The 14,530-nt window shown below is 52.1% G+C and overlaps 1 protein-coding gene across 1 annotated transcript; it reads right to left on the bottom strand.

Annotated features, from left to right (window-relative positions):
* Positions 1-5,385: 5,385 nt before the first annotated feature.
* On the bottom strand, positions 5,386-5,898 carry LOC126983126 (uncharacterized). Its single transcript, XM_050835623.1, has one exon. It carries the CDS (start codon positions 5,896-5,898, stop codon positions 5,386-5,388), a length of 513 nt encoding a protein of 170 aa, XP_050691580.1.
* Between the last annotated feature and the right edge of the window lie 8,632 nt (positions 5,899-14,530).

The raw sequence follows: 14,530 nt of genomic DNA, 5'->3' as shown, positions 1-14,530 counted from the left end.
GTGTGTGTGTGTGTGTGTGTGTGTGTGTGTGTGTGTGTGTGTGCGAGAGTGTTTAAATTAGCTCTCACACACACACTCAGAAGCTGGAGAACAAATGTGTGTGTTTCCGTTCGAGTCTGTATATATGCGAGAGAGAGAGAGTGTTCACATTCACACGCACGCACTCTCCTAAGCTAGAGAAGATTATATGTGTTTTTTCGCTCGAGTCTGCATATAAACGTGTGTTGGGTATAACAGAAACACAGAGTGGCTGGATGTGAGTGTAATAGCCGCAGGCGTACAGTGACCTGGCGGGCGTCTGGTCTGACTGACTCCCCCACTGGCTGTGTCCTTGAGCCTGGCTCGCAGTTGCCAGCTCTCACAAGAAACTAAAACTCCTACAACGTGTGTGTGAGAGAGAGAGAGAGAGTGTGTGTGTGTGTGTGTGTGTGTGTGTGTGTGTTCACATTCACACGCACACTCTCCCCTAAGCTAGAGAAGATTATGTGTGTGTTTTCGTTCGAGTGTATATATACGTGATGAGAGAGAGGGTGTGTTCACATTCGCAATTCCGAGGGCTGAATCCCGTGTGGGCTGAATCCTGTGGGCTGCATCCCGCGTGGGCTGAATCCCGTGTGGGCTGAATCCTGTGGGCTGCATCCCGCGTGGGCTGAATCCCGTGTGGGCTGAATTCCGTGTGGGCTGAATTCCGTGGGCTGAATTCCGTGTGGGCGGAATCCCGTGTGGGCTGAATCCCGTGTGGGCTGAATCCCGCGTGGGCTGAATTCCTTGGGCTGAATCCCGTGTGGACTGAACCCCGCGTGGGCTGAATTCCGTGGGCTGAATCCCGCGTGGGCTGAATTCCATGGGCTGAATCCCGTGTGGGCTGAATTCCACGTCCACCACCCGCGTTGTATGTACACCTCCTTGCGAAGGTGACGTGCGGGTCCTCCTGGATCGGTCGGAGGGACTGGCCAAGAGGGTACCGCGAAACGATACCTCTCGACCTGCCCTCGACCTCTCCAAGGGTGATGCCGACAGTGGTTTCCCTGCTCAGACGAGCGAGGGAGAAAGCAGCGTCCTCATCCAGGGGTTTGATATAAATCGCACCCCCAGACCTCTCCTGCACCCGTACCCGAAGGCCCTGGTGCTCCCTCTACAGCCGTCGAACGGCGTGGAAGGGGCTGACTTCGTCGTGGTGGAGTATGCAGTACACTCGGTAGTCCGGGGCCGGTGGTGGTGTCGGGGCTCGGCGGCGTCTCTTCACGACGCGGGTCCAGCCATCCTCCTCTCCCACGGGTTGGGAGAGTTGGAGGCGCTTTTTCGGGCAAGGTCGGGCCATGGTGAGTCAGGTGAGGAGTGAGCCAGTGCTCCTTCCTCGACCGCTGCTGAGCTTCCAATGTTGGTTGGTTGGGTTGGTCGGTCGGTCGGTCGGTGATGATTTACCCCCTAATGGGGGAACGGGCCCTTGTCGTATGCGACGGCCCGTCGCAGTGTTGGCTGTGGCTATACATGTTCGTACACGGCACGCCGCGCGCACGTGAGCATGTACCTAAATACATACACACGCACACACACACGCCGATGTACGCACATGCATATAAAGGAAACGCCCCTTCCCACCAGGTGGGCCGGGGCACAGGCGCACCAGGCGTCCTGTAGCTGTACGTTGATAAAAACACACATTCATGCACATACTCACACACAGACACACACACATATATACACACACTAACACGCCCACATATACAGAACAGAAAGTCTACCTGGGCGGCTCATAGGCCCGCACTAGGGCAGCAAGCGCCCCGTCGTCAAGCGCCCCCACCAAGGCTGGCGCTGATAGCCCCTCCCGGTTTTGAAGCAGCCGGCGCGTCGCATAGCACTCGAGGAGGTAGTGGAGGAGCGGTTGGAGGACCTCCTTCTCGCAGTGAGGGCACACGACAGGGGCAGGATCGTCAGGGTCAAGGACGGATGCTCACTTTTAACCGAGACGGAGGCGGCGGATGTTGGATGCCACGCGCCTCGGTAGGTGCGGCGGGGTCTGGCGGGCGCCGGTGTTGGTGGCCGCCGCGTACCAAAAAAGCGGACGGCGAGCCCGCAGCCAGGGCCTCCTCCAGCTCCCTGACTACACCAGCAGCTGTCTCTGCGGTCATGCTCCTTTTGACTTGTGACACGCTCGCCACTACGGGCCGCGTGACAGAGGGCAGGAGCGTTGCCTCGCGCGCAGCGCCGTCCGCTGCCTCGTTGCCCGCCACACCCGAGTGGCTGGGCAGCCAGGTGACGTGGACTGGGCGCCCCGACTCCCTCATCTCCGCCAGCCTCACGAGGATGGAGGTGAGTAGTAAGACGTTCTCGCCAGGGGGGTCCTGCAGCAGAGAGCGGATGGCAGGGACTGAATCGCAGTGGATCACAACAGGGCCCCGACACCCTTCCACTGCATGATCCAGAGTCCTGCCAATGGCTGCCAGCTCAGCCTGGGTGGATGAGCACCCGTTTGGTAGACGGAACACTGCGGTAAGCTCATCGCAAACAAAAGCTGCGCCGACAGCCCCCGTCTGGTGGTTGATGGAGCCGTCCGTGTAGTGCACGGAGGCCCCTGGGTGCGCTGCTTCCCGCTCTCTGCTGGCGGCCTCTCTGGCCAGAATATGAGGGGTGAGGAGGGCCTTCCTCGTGGCGAGCGGCCGTATGGTGGCTGATAGTAGCGGTGGCTCCCACGGGGGGCGGGCAACGTAGGTGGGGTGGGGGGCGTCCACGGCCGTCACAAGGGCGTGGGGTTGTCCGCCAGATCGAAAAGCGGCCGCCGCAACAGTCGCCCACGTCCTCTTGCGGAACAGAAGGGGGGCCTGCAGGAGGGCCTGCCCGACGGAGTTGCGGAGCTGCTCCGCCCCCATGCGTCTCAGCAGCGCCGCCAGGTGCCCCACCGAGAGTTGGGTGACTCTCGCGGCGACGCTGCATACGCGTGCCTCCGCCCGCAGGCACACGCATTTAGTCCACATGGGGGCGCCGACGATGACGCGGAGAGCGGCGTTTTAAGCAGTTTCCAGCGGTCTAAGATCCACCGGACCCACCGTCAGCAGGCACGGAGTCCCGTAGTCTATACAGGATCTCACGCCCTGGACGTAGAATGTCCGCAGGACCCTGTCCCCAGCCCCCCCGCTGTTCTGGCAAGGGCCCGCATCACGCAAGTGCGCCGCCGTACCTTCTCCCGCACGTTGGCAATGTGCGGGGCGAAGGATAGACTGGAGTCAACAGTGACCCCGAGGTACTTATACGAGTGCACCCACGGGACTGGCGTACCCTCGAGGTCGAAGGGCTCAGGAAGATGGCGGTGGCGAAGGGCCATGGCCCTTGTCTTAACCCTGTTGACTACCAGCCCTAGGGTGGCACACGTCTGGGTCAGCCGGCGGAGGAGCTGGCGGGCGCAGGCTACGTGGTTGGGGCCCGTCACAACCATGGCCACATCGTCCGCATAAGACAGGACTCTGGCGTTCCTGCTCGTCGGAGGGGATGTTAACTTCTCGACGAGCAGATTAAACAGCACGGGGCTCAGGACGCCACTGTGAGGCGTGCCATTCTCTGTCTCTGTCGCGGACGTGTGGCCCTGATATCGGACGTCCGCTCTCCTTCCGTCAAGGTAGTGGCTCACCCACGCCAGCAGGCGGCCCCGGACGCCCTTTTCGGCCAGAATGGCGAGTATGGCGGGGGCTGAGGCGAGCTCAAAGGCCTTCTCAAGGTCGATGAATACCACCAATGGCTGTCTCCCCAGGACACCAGAGAGGAGGGTGGAGATGCAGTTCCTGGTGCCCATGCCCCGGCGGAAGGCAAAGAGGTGGTGATGGAGGGGGCCCATCGCCCACTGAAGCCGCGGAAGGAGGACTCTCTCCATGCACTTGCCGAGGCAGCTGAGGAGGGAGATCGGGCGATGTTGAAGCCCGTCTCCACTCTTGGGGATATGGACGATGGTAGCCAGCTTTCAGGAGGCTGGAAGCGCCCCGAGCTAAAGGGATCTGTTATAGAGTGCCAGCACCTCTGCCTGCGTGTCCGGGCCCGCGCGCGACAGGAACGAGTAGGGGATCCTGTCCACCCCGGTGGCGGTGTCCTTCCCGGGGATGGCCCGCTCCAGCTCCCACATCTCTATCCTCGCGTCAGCGGGATGCGCCTGTAGGCAGGCCTCCCTGAAGGCGGCTGTTCTCTCGGGAGTTGCCTCCCTCAGCAGGGCGCGGGTGTGGGTCGGAAGTCGGGCGAAAGCAGCACGGGAGGAGAATGTGGTAATAAGCCGCTCCGCCTCGATCTGGGGCTGTGGGTGTAGTGCAGGGCGTGCCACCGCACCCCTCGCGACGGTCCCCAGCTTTCGCCATAGGGCCACAACGGACGTGCAGCCGTCAAGTCCCGCGCACCACGCCAACCAGTGCTCCTCCTGCACCCGGTCGGCAGTTTCCCTGGCGCGACGGACAGCAGCGCGCAGCAATCCCCGCGTCGCCTCCGTGTGCACTCTCCTGTTGAGCTTGCGGGCCTGGTTGACTCAGTGGTTCACCTCCCTCACCTCTTCGGTGTAGTACCACTTGTCGCGGTGGGACACCGCCACCGGCCGGAGGAGGGGGATCGCCTTATCAGCTGCAGCTTTGAATGCGTCAACCAGGCGCGCGTCCGCCGCCTCGAGGTCGTCAGGCCGGATGGTGGCGGCCACACGACGGTCGACGGCCCCGCGGAACCGAGGCCAGTCACCCCGGCGCAGGTTCTATCGCGGAGGCCGCTGTGGTAACACAGGCGGCGGGACAGGGAGCGCAACAACGGAGGGGAAATGGTCGCTCGCGAGGTGCGCGTGGAGGACCCACGTTGCACAGGCTGAGAGCAGCTGCGAGACCAGGCTGAGGTCCAGGACTCCACCAGCCTCGTGCGTGGGCACCCCGGCGTTGAGGAGAGCAACCCCAGGCACGTCCTCTAAAGTCGTGGCAAGGTGGCGCCCGGCGCGGTTCCTCCCCCTACTCCCCCACCTTTCATGGTGGGCGTTGAAGTCGCCCCCGATGAAGGTGGGTTCGTCGGCGGCCAGGGAGAGGAGTTCAGAGAAGTTGGGCTCAGCACGTAGCCCGCTATACAGGCAGTAGAACGCGACACACGCGCTCGGCAAGGTCACCTTGACTGCCAATACCTCCACACCGCCACCGCACAGCACGGGGCGATGCAATCGAGAACAGGGAAGTACATCCCTGACCAAGATACAACACCCACGCGCCGCACCTGCGACGTCAGGGAGGTAAGAGGCCCTGTAGCCCTTGAAAGGCACCGACTGGCCCTCCCGAAGGAGCGTCTCCTGTAATAGGATGACGTCAAAGCCGTCGGTGCCGATCGCGGCTCGCAGGAGGTTAACCTTGCCGCGCACGCCGCACACGTTCCACTGCATGACACTTAGTGGCCGGTCGCCGAGGAGGGCCCCGGGGTGGTAACAGGGGCCGTCGCTCGCGAGGGGGCCGGCCCCCGGCGCTTCGGAGTCACCATTCGCTTGGGCTGTGGGATACGGGAGCGGGTTGGAGCAGCCCGCACTGGGATGTGTGAGCGGGGCCTGGCGGTCTGGGTTTCCGGCACCGGCTGGGCCACTGCCACGGCGGGCGCCATTGCCACAGCGGGCACCACCACTGGCTGGGAGGACCGGGAGGGCGCGTCGACCTCCATGCGAGCCTCCATCGCGGGAGGCGGAGCGTCCCTGCGGGCCCGGTTCTGCGTATGTGGAGGCGCAGCGACTGGAGTTTGGAGTGGAGTGGCGGGAGACGCTGCCGGGCTGGCGGCTGTGGGGAAGCACTCCTCCACCGTCGTCTTCGCAATGACTCGCAGCGCCGACACGTCCGGCGTGAGCTGTAGGAGGCCGGTCACCGCCAGAGCGAAGCTCGCCAGCATCCCCTCCAGCGCAGCCCTGGTGACCATGACGTTGCCGGGAGGAGGGATCAAGGGTGCAGCTGGTGCGCTCAGGGGTGGGCGCGGTCCGCGGTTCCTTCGACGTCTCACGCGCTGGGGGAGTGCCGGCGGAGGCAGTGCGGGAGTACTTTGCTCCTCTTCTTTAAATCCTCAAAACTCGTTTGTTGAGCTGGGAGCCACCGAAATGGTACGTCTTTCTTTAAAAGATGGGTTAGGGGACTCGCGCGTGCTGCAAAGTCCTTTATGAAAGGCCTGTAATAACCTGCGACACCCAAGAAAGACCGTACCTTGTCCGCAGACGTTGGCCGAGGGAACTCGGCAATAGCCTTTATTTTGTCGTCCACTGTGTGGATGCCGAATTCGTCCACGACATGCCCCAAGAACTTGATCCGAGGCTTTAAAAATTCACATTTGGTGATTTTGAGCTTTAATCCGACCTCTTGAAGTGTGTGTAGGACTGCTTTTAGTGTTTCCATGTGTGCATGCACGTCTTTACTTGCTATGATGATGTCGTCTAAATACACATAGACAGAGTTGCCCAGCAAGTCACCAAAAATACTGTTCATTGTCCTTTGGAAGGTCAAGGGAGCTCCTTTGAGCCCGAACGACATCCTCGTCCACTCATAGTGGCCATGAGGCGTGATGAAAGTCGTTATTTCACGTGACTCGGGGGCCATGGGCAGTTGCCAGTACCCACTGACCAAATCAAGACTCGTAAAGACTTTATTTCCTCTACCGAGACACATCAGAAGATGTCATAATCATTCATGTTCCATTTCAGACGGCGGACGTGTTTGAGGCACACGAAATAGTCCCGTTCCCTTTTTCAGCAAAGGACAGTGTGTTAGCTCTGGACACGTCCCCGTCTCTTGTTCTAATCGCGAAGGATTTCGCTCTGTATTCAACGGGTAGCTACTCACTCTTGCAGTATTGCAAGGAGACGGTCTTCGGGCGATTCTATTGCTCTGCGTCTCTCTTTGCCTTCCTTCCAGTTCGGGGAGGGGTTTGCGAGATCGCCCTCACCCGCGTGAACGCGTCTGACGCTCTTTCCCTGTGCCCCTACAAGCAGCTAACACCAACGCCTGTTTTCCATAAGAACTTTCAGGGTCTGCATTATTTTTATTTCCCTCAGTCATTCTATGTATCGGTCATCTGCCCGGAGGGTACCACTTATCAACGGGTTACTGGTCACTATGCCATAGCGGAAGCATGCTATATCCGCTCCACTAACATAACAACGTACCCGTCCCGGATCCGTCTGGTTTTCACGGCCAATATTTCCCATCGAGTGTTTCCTCTACGGTCTCTCGATGACATTCATTACTCCAGCATCTCGTATGTGACTAATTCCCTTAATTCATTGTCTTTCGCAAACAAAACAGAGTTTGCGGAAACCCTGGAGGAAAGGCTGCCTGATTATTTGCATCTCCCCTACCTGTACCCTGGATTTTTTGTACCAATGTTTCTGATGTTCGTCAGTCTCGTCGGCATGTGCTACCTTTTTAGGAGAAACTCTGTCCTGCACGATTATTTGGTTGTACAGACACGGCGACTGGATGCAGGGAGGCCACTGGCAAGGTAGTTTTTCCTTTTCTCAGAAAAGTCAGGGACAGAAACCTGGCTGCTCCTGTACTTAACATTGTACTGTGTTTCAATACTGTATTTTTTTTTAAGAGCTAGATCAACGTTTCATTATCTGTTACCATGCCAGTTGATAGCTTCTTATACATGTGTCCTTATATTTATCTTTTGAGAGGTTTCTTATGTTTCATGTCACACACGTTGTGGTTTCCCTCTCACTATTTATATTATAACTCCACATCTGTTCTTACATAACCAGTGTTTTAATGTAATTGTATCATTGACAGTCTGCTTGACAAACTCCCGCTATGTATGTTCATGGTAACTAGACTGCTATTTAGATTTTTGTATATCGCGAGGTCGCGATCACTGGTAGGTGACCGAGCAGTGTTATAGTAGGATATCAATGTATTATTATTAATTAATATCACCACGAATTAGGCATACAATTGTCAATGGAAAAACCCACGACAGATAGTTCACGCCAACTTATAGGAATGTCGTCCGTCACTGTTTACCGTCTCAGTTCTGTATACTTCGCACTCCGATGGTGCGTGGAGGTCACCTTGACATACGTGACCAATAATTGTAACAATTATTTTCCAACCTGTAACTCGCCACTCCTTCACGCGAGTCCGACTGACACACAACGACAGTCCCTCTCGCTCCGTCGCTTCTTGTACATAAAGGCTACGAATATAACTCGCCTTAAGGAAGCTGAAGTCTCAAGGGGGAGATCCCCCTATGTTTAAGAAATAGCGCGAGTTTCTTCTAATTCACACAGTACATGCATAGCATTATGCTAATCATCATATCCATATTTGGTGTGGATATGACTGAAAAAAAAAATTGATTTTTTTTGTTTTTTCAAAAATTTTGGAATTCGTTTGGAATCGCCAATTCTTCACCAATTTTAATGTGATTTTTACAGTAACATCACATCATCTATGTTACCATATATCCGAACCGAAATTTTTGAAAATCTTCTTTTTTTATTCTTTTTAATTTTTTTACTAGTCTAGACGTGAAAAAATCACTGAAAAAAATGTTTTTACCTATTTTCAAATTTTGGAATCGGATTCATTTTCTACAACTATTCAATGCTTTTGTCCCAAAATTTCGGCCAAATCGGACAAAAACTAAAGGAGGAGATAGCATTTGTGTGTGAAAATCCATGGTTTTGAGAAAACAGCGATCAAAGTTTGCCTTCCGATTTTTCATGTTCCAAGTGAAGTGAAACTATAATAAGAGATTCCAGTTATATTTGTTTATGCATATGGATACATATGGTGTTTATACCTAATAATCTGGCACCTGGTCCCCCCATAATAAAAATGTATTAGGTATTACATGCTCGAAGGCAAGGGTATCATGATGCGCCACATCACTCATTGTAGCCAGGTTTGATTAGAACGCCCCAGCCTGATATTGTTTGCTAGGGCTGCCTGGTGTTTTCTTTTTCTGACGTCTCTTCCTCTTTCTAGGTGTTAGTCTTCTTTCCTCCTTTCGTTTCAGTATTTTTTCCATTGCAGAGTTCGATCCAAACATACTTGTGAGAAGATCATATTTCTCGTAACCAAAGTTGTGGTCTAGGATGGTCACTTGGCTGGCAAACTTCACCCTAAAATATCCTGCATGTTTTATTTTCAAACACTTCTGCCACACTTTAGAATGCAGTGATTCGTTAGGGTTTTGTGACCTCCCTTTCAAGCATTTTTCCAGTAGTGTTGGGGCAGTCAGGTCCCTGTAAACTTGCTTTATATATTCCAGGCTCTCGTACTCTATCTTAGCAAGGTACAAGTTCTTGGTGGAGTGTGCAGGTGGGACTTCATTTCTTGCTTTGGCTCTGTTGTAAAAACACCAAGACTCTTCTCCCTTCGGACATAATGCATGTCCTGGTTTCTCATCAGTCGATGTTAGATGGAAGTAGCTCGACCACACTGCCTCCCTCATGGTCTTCAAGTCACTTCCAGTGTTGTCTCTGATGGCTTTTCCATAGTAAAATTGAAGATGATCTACTATTTCATCAGTCAATTTTCCTTTTCCACCAAGCAAACTCATTTTCCTGGTCTTTCCTGTTTTTGTTTTTGTGATGACACTGGCCTCCTGCTTCATTTTTCGTAAGCGTGTCCCCATGCGTTTGCATACGTGGTTGACGCATTCTTCTTTCTTGACCTTCACGTTTTCGTAGGGTCCCTTTCCGTTGTCCAGTTCAGTCACAGCCGTAAATGCACTCGAGTCACCATCTCCAACAAAGGTAACGTAACGGAGCTAGTGACTTAGGGATCGGCTCCACAATCTTCTTGCTGCCTCTGCCTCCATCGCACCACTTTTTCCATCGAAGTTTTTATGGCACTTGCGGGTTTTGTTTGATGGTTTCATCCTCCTCTTCTCACAAGCAATGCAATAGTTGCAGAGGACTTCAAAATCAAGCACGATTCCTGTGTACACATCGATCACAAACCCAATACCAATGTGTGATTTGTGACCTCGAGTCATCCATGTCCCGTCGTAGGACACCTCCACGTCAAGGATGCCGTCTTCATCAGGTTCTGCCATCTCTCTTGAGGTGTAAAATTCCTTGACGGACTCATACACGATCTCCATCCCTTTCTCGTAGTGACCTTGCATTTTGTTGTAAAGGAAGTGGCAGTGCCTCACGTACGAAGCAGCGGTGAGTTCACGATCAGTACCTAAGAAAGCAGACCTACTTTCAAGGCCTGCTCGACCCTCACCCGTCACAAGGCTGTGGTATACTTGTTGGAGGTTTACTTCAGTATACTTGTTTTCCTCCCCACCTGCTAGCTTGAATGTTCTAGGTGGTGCATGGCAATAATTAGTTCCACATTCCTCGCAATCAACACTGATGGTGGTGTCCCATCTGTTAGCAGCAGGTGTTTCTACTACGTTCTTCCTGCTTCCTCGCTTCTTGCATTGGAGCTCAGCAACCATAGCACGTAACTGGCTTCCAGTTACGATATATTTCTCGTCATACTCTTCAGTAACAGCAGGCAAACGGCTGGATGTAAGGTGAGTCCTTGTCAATGCACGTGGCACGCGAAGCGTGGAAGCAGCAGGTGTTGAAGATGACGATGCAGCAGGTGTGGAAGCAGCAGATGACGATGCAGCAGGTGTTGATGCAGCAGATGATGATCCAGCAGGTGTGGAAGCAGCAGATGATGATGCAGCAGGTGTGGTTGGTGATGGAGGCGGGGGTGGAAGTACCGTGGCAGGCAGCATGTGTGGTGGTGGTGGTGGCTGCAGGCCAGCATCCTCACTCTCACGTTCAGCAGCGATGTTTTCCTTCCTCTCCCTGCCCAATACCCAGGCTCTTCTACTCTGTAGTATTCTCCTCTTCAACTTAGGCATGTCTGTGTTCAGAATTCGGAAGCAGATCTTAAAATAAGGCACGGATCAGTACAAGATAAGCAGGAGGAGCGGCGGCATGTCATACCCCTCTGGCATCTCTTCTCTCTCTGATCGGCGTGATCGCTATACGCGCTGCTGGCTGCTGGCTGGGAGGGTTGGGAAGGATGGTTCAGGATGCCAGAGGTATGAGAATGTGTTTTCACTTCATTATTTCTTCATAAAATAGTTATTTCAAGCGTAAAAAACAACAAAAAAAATATGCATACTCCTCCCTTACTTGCGCGTCACGGACATTTAATAGACATTTAAAGGGCTGCTCGCTAGGCCCTTTAAAACTGCGGTAGAGAAAAAAGAACTTCACCATTTGATACTAGGGGGATACTAGGTGTTGCCTGGCTGTAGAACAGAAAACCGATATTTTTCACCCGCATCTACAAAAATTAAGGCGAATCTCCTCCTTAATCAACACCCTTTAAACGCCCCCCGACAATCCCGCTACAAGCTAACTAATACACAAACAAACAAACAAACAAACAAACAAACAAACAAACAATAGCTAGCTAGCAAACAAACAAACAAACTAGCTAGCTAGCAAACAAACAAACAAGCTAGCTAGCAAACAAACAAACAAGCTAGCTAGCAAACAAACAAACAAGCTAGCTAGCAAACAAACATACAAACAAACAAACAAACAAGCTAGCAAGCAAACAAGCTAGCTAGCTAGCTAGCCAGCTAGCAAACAAACAAACAAACAAACACTAGCTAGCTAGCTAGCTAGCTAGCAATCAAACAAACAAACAAACAAACAAACAAAAACTAGCTAGCTAGCTAGCCAACAAACAAACTCACTAGCTAGCTAGCTAGCTAGCACACAAACAAACTCACTAGCAAGCAAACAAGCTAGCTACCAAACAAACACACTCACTAGGTAGCTAGCCAACAAACAAACAAACTAGGTAGCTAGCAAGCAAACAAACTAGCTAGCTAGCAAACAAACAAGGTAGCTAGCTAGCAAGCAAACAAATATACAAGCTAGCTAGAAAACAAACAAACTAGCTAGCTAGCTAGCTAGCTAGCAAGCTAGCTAGCTAGCAAGCAAACAAACAAACAAGCTAGCTAGCAAACAACCTAACTAGCTAGCTAGCTAGCTAGCTAGCAAACAAACAAGCTAGCTAACAAACAAACAAACAAACAAGGTAGCTCGCTAGCAAACAAACAAAATAACAAGCTAACTAGCAAATAAACAAACAAACTAACTAACTAACTAACTAGCAAAAAAGCTAGTTAGGGAGCTAGCTCGTTTGTGTTTGTATGTTTGTTGCAAGCTAACTTGTTAGTTGTTCTTAGTTTGTTGAGGTTTGTAATGCAAGTTGGCTTTCCTTTTCTTTTTTTTTTGGGGGGGGTTGTTTGGGATAAAGTTTTGCGATTTCTTTTTACATATGTTAGATGACTGTCTCTTTTTAGTGATTCTGAAAGTCCTTTAGCGAAAAAAATCACTTGGATTATAGTGTCTTTCCTGCAATATTTGCCTGTGCAATGAAATAAGTATTATTCCATTTATCACTGAAATAACTGGATGTTCATACAAAAATATTGCCATACTCAACTCCTAATACCTCCCCAATTTTTATTATTATTTTTTTTTAATGCAAGACGTTAGGTAATAGTAGCTGCATCTACAAAATGATTGGTAATAGGATTATCTGTTACTCAAGCAAATGGTACAAATAAATAACTCTCCTTGAGCAAGTTTGTTTTTACATCCTGTGCATATGGGAGGAAAAATTAAATATAATAGCCCTTTTATCAACTCTTTCATAGTTACTGAAATATTCTAATACCTACAAACAGAACATATATGTTTATTATTGTATGTTAGAGGGAATGAATTGCTTGTTAAAGCTTTTATTCTAAGAATTTACCTCAAAAAAATCTAAAAAGTTCAGAGTTAAAAGTGTAATGATTACCGAAGTAGAAAAATCATATAAGATCTCTATTCATAACTCCCCTAACACCCATGTGTGAATACACTGCTCCTGTATGGTTTAGGGTAGTAAAAGACATCAAAGATATAATCAAGAGAGAATCATACAATGTAATAAACTCTACCCACATACTGGCCAAAGAGCGGCTGCTGATGAGGCGATCCCCCTCCTCCGGCCTGTGGTGGTGGTCCACCGCGACAGGTGGTACTACACCGAGGAGGTGAGGGAGGCGAACCACCGAGTCAACCAGGCCCGCAAACTTAACAGGAGAGTAAACACGGAGGCGACGCGAGGCTTGCTGCGCGCTGCTGTCCGTCGCGCCGGAGAAACCGCCGACCGGGTGCAGGAGGAGCACTGGCTGGAGTGGTGCGAGGGACTTGACGGCTGTACGTCCGCTGCAGTCCTCTGGCGGAAGCTGAGGGCCGTCGCGGGGGGTGCCGTTGTGCGCCCAGCATTACACCCACAGCCCCAGGCCGAGGCGGAGCGGCGTGTTACCACCTTCTCCTCCCGTGCTGCTTCCGCCCGGCTTCCAGCCCACACTCGCGACCTGCTGAGGGAGACGAACCCCGTGAGAGTAGCCGCCTTCAGGGAGGCCTGCCTACAGGCGCATGCCACTGACGCGCCTATAGAGCTGTGGGAGCTGGAGCGGGCCATCCCCAGGAAGGACACCGCCACCGGGGTCAACAGGATCACCTACTCTTTCCTGGCGCACGCCGGCCCGGACATGCTGGCGGTGGTGCTGGGACTCTTCAACAGATCCCTCGAGCTCGGAGCGCTGCCAGCCTCTTGGAAGCTGGCCACCATCGTCCCCATCCCCAAGAGTGGAGACGGGCTCCAACATCGCCCGATCTCCCTCCTAAGCTGCCTCGGCAAGTGTATGGAGAGAGTCATCCTTCCGCGCCTTCAGTGGGCGATGGGTCCCCTCCATCACCACCTCTTTGCCTTCCGCCGGGGCAGGGGCACCAGGGACTGCATCTCCACCCTCCTCTCTGGTGTCCTGGGGAGACCAATAATTTCCTGCCTGAGATGTTACCAAAAAGACGATCACTATACCAAGCAGTGTAAGAAAGGTAATGACTACAAAATCTGTTCTGAATGTGCTTCCAAAGAACATACATGGAAAGATTGCAACTCAAACATTAAAAAGTGCATTAATTGTTCAGGTGACCACATAACATTAGCATTCAAATGTATCAGAGAGAAAGAAAATTAGAGAAAAAAAGACTGAAGAACATAAGGAAAAGAACAAAGTCACTTATAGCCAGATTATTGCCCCAGCTTCACAACCTCTAAACATGCCATCATTAAACATCGGAAAGGACACAGCAGCAACAATATTGACCTGCATGATGCACGCACATATGATGAATATAGCCAACCCAGAAACCTACAATATAGAAATTAATAAATTGCTGAAAACGAACAACCTACCCAATGTCAATTTACCTGATAATCCCCCCTCTCAGGAAATTATTAATACTCAATTTTCACAACCGCAGCCTACTGAGGATAACCAAACACGTAAGGAGGAGGAAGGAAAGGTCATGGAAGCTGAACACCAAGTAGATCCAGAGGATGATGAGTCTGAACAGATCATCGGTAAAGATATAGGGCTAGAAATTATTGCCAAAAAAAGCGTGGGTTTTCCCAAAGATACATTACGCTTAAGAGCACTTACAACTGGACTACTACAAGGGGAGTACAAA

The sequence above is a fragment of the Eriocheir sinensis genome, chromosome 53 (genome assembly GCF_024679095.1).
Source record: "Eriocheir sinensis breed Jianghai 21 chromosome 53, ASM2467909v1, whole genome shotgun sequence".
In the NCBI taxonomy this organism is placed as follows: Eukaryota; Metazoa; Arthropoda; class Malacostraca; order Decapoda; family Varunidae; genus Eriocheir; species Eriocheir sinensis.
Note: the sequence above shows the minus strand (reverse complement) of the source record. Positions and strands in the feature narration are given on the sequence as shown.